The sequence below is a fragment of the Ostrinia furnacalis genome, unplaced genomic scaffold (assembly GCF_004193835.3).
Source record: "Ostrinia furnacalis isolate ACB-3 unplaced genomic scaffold, ASM419383v2 OfSCF7340, whole genome shotgun sequence".
In the NCBI taxonomy this organism is placed as follows: Eukaryota; Metazoa; Arthropoda; class Insecta; order Lepidoptera; family Crambidae; genus Ostrinia; species Ostrinia furnacalis.
In genome coordinates, this window is record NW_021137579.1 from 787956 (window position 1) to 800605 (window position 12650).

The following is a 12650-nucleotide window of genomic DNA, read 5'->3' on the forward strand; positions in this document are numbered from 1 at the left end:
ATTCCTGTCTATAAAAACTGTAAGGGTTCGGACAAACCAACGCGATCACAGCGCGATCAGCCGGCGTGCAGCGATGGCGACCAGACCTAAATGCATTGATCGCCATCGCTGCACGCCGGCTGATCGCGCTGTGATCGCGTTGGTTTGTCCGAACCTTAACAGCAGTATTCCGCAGAGTGCGATCGACTCGTCAAAGTCGGTGCGCGGTCATAGACTAAGAGCTAGTGAACGCCAGACCTACGTCATCAAAAAATCAGATTTTATGGTATAGCGTAAGTCTAACTTTTACGGTGGCTTTTTCTGTATCCCAACTAGTCCCAACTAATATTATAAATGCGAAAGTAACTCTGTCTGTCTGTCTGTCTGTCTGTCTGTCTGTCTGTCTGTCTGTCTGTTACGCTTTCCCGCTTAAACCTCGCAACCGATTTTGATGAAATTTGGCATAGAGATAGTTTGAGTCCCGGGAAAGAACATAGGATAGTTTTATCCCGGTTTTTGAAACAGGGACGCGCGCGATAAAGTTTTTCTGTGACAGACAAAATTCCACGCGGGCGAAGCCGCGGGCGGAAAGCTAGTATTCAATAAACTGTAATTCTACTAACGATTAAAGATTCTTATGTATTACATAATATTTGGACAATAATTAGAAGTATTTTCCCCAACAGCCAGACAGTTTTGACAGTTCCAGCTCCTTGGCAGACAGTTTTTTAGGGTAGCTGCCAAAGCCACGATGACCCAAACTTCATAATTCACCAACATTATATCCTATATTGGGAGCATACGCTGACAAACTTTCAGCTTTTATAAAATGACGTAGGTCTGGCGTTGAAATTTGAAAATGCATTTTACAATTAAATTTGCTATCAAAAGCATGGGACATTCATAACTCTGCATAAATATTGTGTCATTTGGTGGCTAAAATCATCATGATAACATGGTACACCCTCTTTGATTTCCATTAAACTACATTTAACAATAATGCTGAGCTCTATTAAGATTTTATTGCTCAGGAAAAGCACACTGTTAAAAAGTCAAATTAATCTTCCACGAACTGCTTGGAGAGACCTAATGTAACTTTGACTGTACGTTTTGCGTCTCTAAAATTATTTTACCAATCGACTGTGATAATCGACTGAGATCAATAAACAATTAACTATAACGACCTATTCAAAGACCATTAAGTACTTGTAAATAAAAAATGCTAATTGGAACTCCTGGTGAAGTTGACATGATCGATTTGATAAATAACTAAGTACGCTATGCCACGGTGCTATGCGGTTAGGCTAGGCGAAGGTGGACAGAACTAAACGTATGACTTATTTATCGACGTGCTATTTTCAATGTTTTAAGTTAATAAAAATGTAATAACACCTTTAAAATTTAATGCCACCGATTTGTAATTCAATGTATTTAGATTACCTACTTATCAAAATGTCACGATACGAGTATGTAGTTGGTTCCAAAAATCATCTTAATAGAAGAAACAACTATGTGGTGTTATCTTTCAGTATCGATTCAGTAATCGAGTACCTACTTCTCCGAATTGTGAAAGGAAAACTTTCACGAAATCTTTTTAGTTTTACTTTTAGCAGGAAAAAGTAATTTTGCCCCATCCGAACGTCTCTTGAAACAGAAGTGTCATTTGGGATTTGATACAAACCTTACCACTTCGTGACCGATGGGAATCGATCAAAACTTTTATTATATCCCGAAATGTATCCGGCTCACAACGAATCTGGGAATACCGGATTTTCAGCCGCCAGAACTTTGTTAAAGAAACAACACAAGAAAATGGCGTTACATAAAATTGTCTTCAAACTTCTCTAAACATTCAATGGAAGTGGGTTGAAGATTTTCAATTAAGATTACCGAGCCATATTTCTGTATACCGAATTGGTACAAGGCACTAAGCATTTAGACAGCTAATACAGTCAAAATTCAATACAAAGAAGGCTGAAGCATAAACTCTTTACGTTAAATAAGAATTACAATTGGTGAATAGAACTCGACAATACCAAAAGAAGTTAAAAAGCTTTTGATTGCATCCTCCGAGCACAACACAATACCCAAATATGAAAAGGGAATAAGTTTCCCAAACTCCGAATATCTGGCTAATTCGGGAGGAATAGGGTGACGTCAAAAACGAGAAAGCGGGAAGCGATGCCGGATACTGGCAAAAGTCTCTCAAGAATGATAGACAATGGTTGGTTCTTCAACCGTCGATCCATTAAAAGTTTAAAAACGCTGTTCAGGCGGGTGCTTTATTAAATTGCGCATCATTACGTCGACGACATTATAACGTCACGGACGATCGTAAAAGTTTCATGTTCCCATAATGCACTTACATTTATCAGGCGTAGGGCGCAAATGAATAATAACTAGGCCTGAGACGTTTAAGCGGCTGAAGGAATGACGGCTTTTTGGCTTAGTGTACTCGTTAGCCGTCGAGTATCTTTGTAATCAGCTTTTTGCGCAAATTACCCTCATTATTTTGATAAAAGGAGGTACAAATTTTTATTCTGCCTTTCTTTGCCTTTAAGTTGAATAGTTTAAGCTTACGTTCTAACTGACCTTAGTTAGAACCTTAGTTACAATCTTAGATTCTGTCTATGTCAGAGATTCAGTGATGGAAAAGAGAGATGGGAATAGTTCCGTTAAGCCCCAAACTTACTTCTTAAATAATGTTACAATATCATCGTAGTCTCAGCCAAATGACGTCCACTGCTGGACAAAGGCCTCCCCCAAAGTTTTCCACAATGAACGGTCCTGCGCTGCCCGCATTCAGGCTCTTCCCGCGACCTTTACCAGATCGTCGGTCCACCTAGTACCACCCTCAATATCATATTGATGATTTTATAGGATTTTTTTTTTATTTATTTATGTGGTCTTTTCCTCCCTCATCTAGAGACTAGCTTGAAGGTTTCCGATTGCTAGAAAAGATTTGGTGATCCTACTGGATGCTAAAATTTTAAATTATGTAGTACGTCAGTGTTATGGGAGCCACTTAAAATTTCGTGAGTATGATGCGACATAAAATTTTATTCCAGCAGACTTTAAAACAAAATATGATATTCATACAAAATTTGTCTCTTAAGTGATAAATTCTCCAGATTAAGTATTAAGTTACAAAAGTTATTTCATATTCTGAAAGGCTTTAACGATGGTTGGTATGAAAATTCGTGCTCATTTTACTGTACAAAAAGTGAACTTTTTTTTATGAAAAGAAATTACTAAATTTCCTATTATAATAACTTTTTTGTTGTGACAAATAATGTATCAGAAACTAGTGTAGCGTATAATATCGATCGAAAAATCGTAGATAGAATGTAGTGTATCTGTTGGGTTCCAACACTAAAACTCATTCATTCCTTCATTCGTTCGATCTTGTGACGTATGTATTTGAGCGCCTTTCGCGCCCAGTAGCGTTTCGTACTCCGGCCATTACACTTGTGATTGTGTGTATTAAACTGTGCAGACCTGGCAATAAACTTAATTAGTGAAACCACGGCCTTTCAATAACAACACCTACTACAACAACCTTCGCTGCCCTACATGGTCCTTCGAGCTTCGAACTGCCTGGTCTGCACCATTGTGTATAAAGTGGGACAGGAGCCGCATCATCGCGCAACAAAACTCCTGCATTGTGCCTACATACACGTGAAAACTGCATTCACATAGTGCCGATAGTGCGCATCAAGAAATCGCACTCATAATACAACGGGAGCCGCATCATCGCGCAACAGAACTCCTGCAATTATATCTACAAAAATACAGTGGAAATTGCATTCATATAGTGCGCATCAAGAAATCGCACTCAAAATACAACGGGAGCCGCATCATCGCGCAACAGAACTCCTGCAATTCACACATAATACAACAACGGGAGCCGCATCATCGCGCAATATAACTCCTGCATTACCTACTTTTGTGGAATTTGCATTTATATGCATAGTGCGCATTAAGAAACACGCACTCAATACTGCAAGAAATCGTTCATCGTGTGCAAAACCAGCAAATTGCAAGATATCAAGCAAGTCAGTTTTGCAACAATCATCAAACGTCATCAAACGCAACCCGGCATTCCCGGCAAGACGGCGGGTTGGGGGGCGCCGGAACACGAGGCCAGCAACAAATTACTTCACGAAGTGGGCGTGACATCCATCTTCGCGCTGCCTGAAGTTCGCGCGCGCATCGAGGATTGGCCAACGCACAACATCGTTCGTTCTCTCGTCGGTCATCGTTCACTTGTTCGCTGCTGCTTCGGCTGTTTCCGCTGCCATCGGTCAACGCTGTTTACCGCCGACGCCATTTGCTTACAGTGTGCAGTGCTATTGTTTTTAAGTCGAAAGACATAACTCGTGCAGTGATACTCGTAGTGTATAATTTTAAGCCACATAGTGATTTATAGAATTTGTATTTTATTGTCTGACAAGTTTTGACAATGGAGCTGAACGAGCTAATAGCCGCGCGAGGCTACGTAAAAGGTACGGTTACACGATTAACTTCACTTGTTTCGACACTGCAGTCAGTTAAAAACTTGTCTAAAGAAAACTTAATGGCTAAGAGGCAAAAATTGATAGACTCCTTTAGTCAATACGAAAAGCTAAATATAAAGATCTTAACTATCCAACCAGAGGACAAGGAGAATGTCGAACTCTTTGAGGAAAACTATTACAACATCATTTCAGTAATTGACCAAGAACTTAACAGCCGTGAAAATAGGAATCACTCAGCTCCAATGTCCAAATTGCATTTACCACCAATTGATGTACCAATATTTAGTGGTAAGTTCTCGGATTATGTACCATTTAAAAACTTATTCCACTCATTAATAGATCAAAACGATTCCATTGACAATGTTCAAAAACTGTATTACCTTCGATCATATTTAAAAAATGAGCCATTAGATCTTGTAAAAAACTTACCCTTGACTAGTGAAAGTTACAGTCAAGCAATTAAAATTATTGAAGACAGATACAACAACAAACACAAACTCGTTAATGAGCATATTTGTTTATTGTTGGATCTTAAGCCAATCACAAAATCCACGGCAGTTAATTTAAGAGAATTTGTGTCCAATGTAAAACAACAAATATCTGCTTTAAGTAATTTGGAGCCAAACGTATCATTTTGGGATGCTATAATATTATGTATTTTGTACCGCAAATTTGTCGGCCGTTTGGTGTAGTGGTTCAGAACGGACTACTATGCCGAGAGGTCCCGGGTTCGATTCCCGGACGAGCAGAAATTGAAATGATGAATTTTAATTTCTGTGACGGGTCTGGGTGTTTTCTATGTATAATATGTATGTATTCACAAAAAAAAAAGTATTTAAGTATGTTTATATCCGTTGTCTAGTACCCATAGTACAAGCTTTGCTTAGTTTGGGGCTAGCGGCGCAGTGTAAAATGTCCAAGGATATTTATTTATTTATTTATTAGATGCATACACGTCACGCGCATTTCATATGGAAAGAGATGCCACGAAGGAGCCAACTATCAACACCTTCCTTGAATACTTGGATAAGAGAGCGCTGGCGCTTGAGAATGCTGATCCGGGCTTCCACGGGCAGCAACGCCAGCCGCAAAAGGAGCAAGGCAATACCGTTGGTAGGATGGTAGCCTACACAGCTGCGCAGGAGCCTACATGCTTATACTGTAAGTTGAAACACAAACTTTATTTATGTAACAGTTTTAAATTACTGCATGCAAATGATAGAATTAAATTTGCCAAAAATAAAGACCTGTGTAATATTTGTTTGGGGGCTCACACCGGAAAATGCAAATATCATTTTCGGTGTGCAGAATGTAAAGAGGCCCACAACACATTGCTGCATTGCAGCGCACATAAGAGTAATAACTCAGAAAAAACTCATACGGCCTCATCATCCACTGCTTCCCTAGCAGCAAGCAATAATAATAATAATGATGTACTTTTACCCACAGCTAAAGTCAAACTTATTGCTCGAGATGGTACCGAAGTTTACTTAAGAGCCCTACTAGACAGTGGGAATGAGGATCANAAGAGTAATAACTCAGATAAAACTCATACGGCATCATCATCCACTGCTTCCCTAGCAGCAAGCAATAATAATAATAATGATGTACTTTTACCCACAGCTAAAGTCAAACTTATTGCTCGAGATGGTACCGAAGTTTACTTAAGAGCCCTACTAGACAGTGGGTCCCAGCTGTCCTTTATCTCACAAAAGGCAGTAAGGCTGCTTGATCTGGACCTCACCGATAGCAATGTCAAAGTAGTGGGCATAACTTCAACACAGACAAAGTTAAAGCATTGCTTACCTTTAGAGATTTACTCAATAACTTGTCCATATAAAATTTCAGCCACTTGTCACGTTGTTGATCAAATCACATGCAATTTACCTCAACACAAATTCAGTGCATCTGACATATTGATACCTAAAAATATTAAATTGGCTGATGATCAATTTAATATACCAGCTGAGATTGATGTATTAATGGGAGCGGACGTATTTTTTCAGGTGCTGCTGCCTACAGAGCTGCCGGTGCTGCCTGAGCGCCAGCAGTCTGCATCAGAGGCCGGCACTCCGCAACCACGTCTTATCAACACTTATTTTGGATACATAATTGGAGGTACCCTACCACATATTTCATCTAAGGTCTGCAACAAGGTAACGTTAAAGTGTACTACTTGCGAGTCTGACATTAATGAAACCTTAAGTAAATTTTGGAAAACAGAAAGCGTTCCTCAGATCTATGATGAAAGGTCATCAGAGCAAGAGCTCTGCGAGTATATTTTTAAAAGTACTGTTCAGATAAAAGAAAATTGTTTTGAAGTCTCTTTACCTTTAAAATTACCTCTTGAGGAAATCAATGATGCGCTAGGTGATTCCTTTAATTTTGCTTTAAAAAGATTTTTAAACTTAGAGAAAAGGCTGCATAATGATCCATATCTTTTTATTGAGTACCAAAAATTTATTCATGATTATATTAACTTGCAACATGGCCAATATGTAGATATTGAACTGTATGAATTGAATAAAAATGCAGTTTATTTCTTGCCTCATCATGCAGTTTTAAAGCCTGACAGTAAAACTACTAAATTGCGTACAGTTTTTGACGGTTCCATGAAGACTAACAAAAAGGTGTCTTTAAATGATTTGCTTTTAAATGGGCCGACTGTACAAAGAGATTTGTTTGAAATTTTATTACTGTTTCGTTTTGGCGATTTTAACTTTACTTCCGACATAAAACAAATGTTTCGAAATGTGCGTATTATACCGGAGCATGCTAGTTTGCAAAACATACTATGGAGGGATAGCCCTGATGAACCTATTAAGTGTATACGATTAGACACGGTTACTTATGGGTTAAAAAGTTCAAACTATTTAGCAACTCGCTGTCTAAAAGAATTAGCAATGCAACATAAGCATACCTATCCTCTGGCTTCATTTATTATAGAGAACTGCACATATGTTGATGATATCCTGTATGCAAATAATAATTTAGATATTATCCTAGAGGCAAAATCACAACTTCGCAAGCTCCTAAGCTTAGGTAGTTTTCACACACATAAATGGTCATCCAATGATAATAGGGTACTGACTGACATTCCCTCAGCTGAACGCCACTTTGATGATATAGAGCTTCAGCAAGACAACTGCCTGTTAAAGACGTTAGGTTTGAAATTAATAGTTAAAGATGACAAGTTCGAAATGTCTTGTCCAGAGCCATGTAATAATAATAATTGCACAAAAAGAGACATTCTTTCATATATTGGGAAAATGTATGATCCCATGGGATTTGTTAGTCCTATAATTGTGCAAGCAAAGGCTATCATGCAAAGGTTATGGGCTTCTAAAACCGCCTGGGATTCCACGCCTGATGATGACATTAGGCATGCGTGGCATGAGTTTTCCGCTGCATTAGCTATGATGGAGCCAATTTATATTCCTAGAAATATACATGTTAATAATACAGATAAAATTGAATTGATAGGATTCTCAGATGCATCCAGTTCTACGGCATATGGATGCTGCGTGTACATGCGAGTTACAGATATTAATGGTAATGTAAAAATGCACTTGCTATGTTCAAAATCGCGCATCAATCCGCTTCAGGACAAAAACAAGACTGTGCCGCGCTTAGAGCTTAACGCAGCCCTGCTACTCTCTATTCTTATGTCAAAGGTCTATTGCACGCTAAAATTAATACATAATATAAACAATGTTTACTGTTTTACTGATTCAAAAATTGTACTCGCATGGTTGCACGCAGAACCCATGAAACTTAATGCATACGTCGCGAACAGGGTTAAAGCGATCACCAAAAATCTATCTGTTTGTCGCTGGCTTTATGTAAACACTGAAAACAATCCTGCGGACTATGTAAGTAGGGGCGTTTCACCCAGTGAGCTTCACGATTGTCGCATGTGGTGGGATGGGCCTGAAATTTTGCTCGATAATAAATACAATTTTGACTCTGAAATAGATTTACCTGCAAACTTACCTGAGACCAAGTCCGGGTCAGCATTCTCTACCAGTCAACTCTCCACATACACGGGTGACATTTTTGATCATTTACGTAATTATTCTAGCATACACAAGATGGTACGTACGTTGGCTTATGTATTGCGGTTTGTAAACAACATAAAAGGTGACAAAATATCTTACAATTATTTGTCATCTTCTGAATTGAATAATGCTTTATTGTTGATAATTAAGAATGAACAAGAATTATATTTTAAGGACGAAATTTCATGTTTAACAAATAATAAACCTGTTAACACGTTGAGTGCGAAACCAGGTCTATAGACCTTGTGTACGTCTCGCTTACCGTGCGGCTAAGAAAATTATAGTCTTCCTTGTCGTGCGAAGGGCATAACTTCAATTGGGTCCGGTGTAGGAAAGTGATGAATATATATCTATGATGTATTCTTAAAATAGAATCCAATGATGTACCTACCTTAATACCAGGTTTTTAGACCTGGTACCGCACGGAAGTAATAAAATGTCTTCACAATGCGAAACCAGGTCGAAGCACCTTGTACCCCGCGCACCTGGTACCGCACCCCACGCTAGCTTCGTGCAGCCAGTGTTGCCTCGCATTCGTAAGAAACGCACATGTCGACATGGCGTCAAGAGAAACAAACAAAATCAAAACTGCAAATTGATTATAATTTAATTTGCTACACGATTTATTGCTAATTTAAATAATGTTTTTGGTGACAAACATTTGAAGTTGTAACTAAATGTTATCAAATAATATGTTTTCTTCAAATATAGCTTATTTAAGTATTTATGCACGTATGTCTTATTTATAAAATATTTAGACTAAATTATTAAAACATGTTTGTTTGTTACTTTTTAAAAATTTTATTAAAACTTAATTTAAACTATCGATATTTGTATTTCACATCCCTAGAATACCCACCAGAATTCCCTACTTCAGTGCGGCACAAGGTGCATAAGCCTTGTATTTTGAATATAGCTATAATTTTTATACTAAACAAGTTATTCACGAACGCCTTTAGGTGTATATCAATAAATGCATTATTATTAATATTCAAAGAAAAAAAACACAATATCTATTAACATGAAGCCAAAAATAAAATTAATATATCTTAAATATTACAAGGTCTTTAAGCCTTGTGCCGCCACAATGTAAGTTTTAATACCAGGTTTACTGACCTTGTACCGAAGGAATGGAAAGTATTAGAAAGTTACTGCCGCAGCAAAGGTGTTAAGGGTCCCTTGCAAAGTCTATGCCCATTTTTAGATTGTAAAGGCATTTTGCGTGTTGGCGGCAGACTACACCATTCTAATATTCCATATGCACATAAGCATCAGGTTATTTTGCCCAAAAAATGTCATATTACTGATTGTATTATAAAGTCTGAGCATGAAAGACTGTTACATGCGGGACCGAAGCTATTATTGTGTAATTTAAATCAAAAATTTTGGATTACAAACGGTTTAATGTATGTTAAGAAATTAACTAAGGATTGTGTATTATGTTTCAGACACAAGGCTAGTGCCTCCAAGCAGTTGATGGGTTCCTTGCCAGCCGATAGAGTGACCGCTATGAGTCGCCCCTTTGAAAAGGTTGGAGTGGATTTTGCTGGGCCTATAAATGTAAAACTTTCGCGCGTGAGACGATCCCTGGTGGGTAAAGGCTATATCTGCGTATTTGTATGCTTTGCTACAAAAGCGGTTCATCTTGAACTCGCATCAGATCTTACCACAGAAACCTATCTAGCGTGCCTCAAACGACTTATCTCTAGAAGAGGGTTGCCCAGGGAAATCTACTCTGACAATGCTAGCACCTTTAAAGGCGCACGGAACCAATTAGCTGAGCTCTATTCACTGCAGGCATCTGGTAGTCACCAAAATAAAGTATGTCAATTTGCTGCCAATCAAGGCATAAACTTTCATTTTGTTCCGGCCTACTCGCCTACATTTGCGGGACTTGCAGAGGCTGCAGTGAAGAGCACTAAATACCACTTAAAAAGAGTGTTACAATCACAATTGTTAACCTATGAACAGATATTAATACGAATATAGACATCATGATTTTCAATAATATGGATAAATACACTTATGAGTAATAAATTTATGAAAACAAATATTAGGATACATCACATTTATGAATATTATAGTTATTTATTCGAATGATTATGAGTTTCGATCATTAGTATAGAAAAATATATGAAAACAAATATTAGTAAAAACTAAGTGTATGATTAGTGATATTATGAATATCAATGATTATGTTTTTAAATATGTAGGTTTTAAATTTTTTATGAAGAATGATCATTATGGTATCAAATTGTATGAGAAATATTTTCGGACCTCCAATGATAGGAATTGAAAAGTTATGTAAGAAAATGCGCTACCCAATAATACTCCCTATCCCCTCACCTGAAGGTTATGTTTAGCGCGCCTCTGTAACTACCCTTTGTGCTAGTCGTTCATAGACCAATTTCTGCTGGTTTCTCAGTAAGCCTACAAACAATTATACTCCTTATCCTCTAACCTTAAGGTTGTGTTTAGCGCGGCTCTGTATCTGCCTCTGGTGCTGGTTGTAGACCCGCTGCTGTTGTTCCTCAGTGAGTGCCTCATAGCACTCCCTTCCCATGAGAAGCACTCTGACTTGCCACGCGACTATGATCCTTATGCCCTCACCTGAAGGTTATGTTTGTCCTGCCTTTGTATTTATCTTTTAGGCTGGTCGTTCATAGACCAATTGCTGCTGGTTTCACCACAAATCTACACACAATTATACTCCCTTATCCTCTAACCATAAGGTTGTGTTTAGCCCACCTCTGTATTTGCATTTTGTGCTGGTCGTTCATAGACCAATTTCTGCTGGCTTGACCATAAACTTACAAACAATAATACTCCCTATTCTCTTACCTGAAGGTTGTGTTTAGCGCGCCTCTGTATCTGCCTCTGGTGCTGGTCGTAGACCCGCTGCTGTTGCTCCTCAGTGAGCGCTTCATAGCACTCCCTTCCCATGAGAAGCACTCTGACTTGCCACGTGACTATGATCCTTATTAGAGATGAAACGGATATCCGGCAACTATCCGGTAGGCCGGATATCCGGCCCTAATTTACTATCCGGCCGGATACCGGATAGTAACTCACTATCCGGCCGGATACCGGATATTAAAAAAAAACGACTATTTCCTATTAATAAAATGAAATACAATAATCTTTGAGGTAAATATCAATAAAATGGCTTACAATAATGACGGCTTTTATTTAAAGTCCAAAAAGTTACAAAAAGCCATATTAAGGCCTTTCAAAACTAATTTATTTTTCTGGGCTCTAATGACACTCTAATGACGAATACATAGATAAATAGTAAATATCTGTTAATGTTGAAATATTGCCAAAAAAATAGGCAATTTTTTTTCACTGATGGTCTTATGACATGATGCAACTACACTGGTCATCACAAAGATCGACCCTCCCGCGACAAGCACTTTCAAACGTATGCATCCCCACTTCCCACCAATATTGGCATCCTTTAAAACTTGACTTACTTGACTTATGGTCCTATGTCCCCTAGATGGGGCAGAGGGCGTCCACAACAGTCCTCCATCTAGTTCGGTCTTGAGCTTCTCGCTTGATCTCGCTCCAGGTTTTGCCGATCCTCTTCGCCTCGTCCGCTACAGTGCGCCGCCAAGTTTGCCTGGGTCGACCACGTTTGCGTTTTCCTTGGGGATTCCAATCCAGAGCCTGCTTAGGGATGTGATCGGGGTCCCTTCGGAGAGTGTGGCCGATCCAGTTCCACTTGCGGCGCTTGATCTGCTGGTCGATCGGAATTTCGTGGCAGCGTTCCAATAGCTCGACGTTGGAGATTTTCTCGGGCCAGTATATGCCGAGAATTCGGCGAAGGCAGCGGTTGATGAAGACCTGCAGCTGGTGCGAGATAACCTTGGTGACCTTCGACGTTTCACACCCATAAAGCAGAATGGATTTAACGTTGGACCCGAATATTTTGATCTTGACCCTTCGGGTCAATTTCCGTGACTGCCATATGGGGCGAAGTTGTGCGAAAGTAGCTCTGGCCTTGGCAATGCGCGAAGTGATGTCCTCTTCAGTACCTCCAGTTTCTGACACGACGCTCCCGAGGTAGGTGAAATTGTGGACTCGTGCTACATCC

General features: G+C 39.0%; 1 protein-coding gene across 2 annotated transcripts; it reads left to right on the forward strand.

The window, feature by feature from the left end:
* The first annotated feature begins 3825 nt into the window (after nt 1–3825).
* Nucleotides 3826–8691, forward strand: LOC114364025 (uncharacterized). 2 transcript variants are annotated; one of them, XM_028320005.1, is made up of 3 exons: nt 3826–4484; nt 5442–5657; nt 6503–8691. In XM_028320005.1, exons 1-3 carry the CDS (start codon nt 4442–4444, stop codon nt 6535–6537), a joined length of 294 nt encoding a protein of 97 aa, XP_028175806.1. In that variant the 5' UTR covers nt 3826–4441; the 3' UTR covers nt 6538–8691. The 2 variants fall into 2 exon arrangements, with proteins under 2 accessions (XP_028175806.1, XP_028175805.1); XM_028320004.1 differs by lacking the exon at nt 3826–4484 and adding an exon at nt 4533–4784.
* Nucleotides 8692–12650: the final 3959 nt, after the last annotated feature.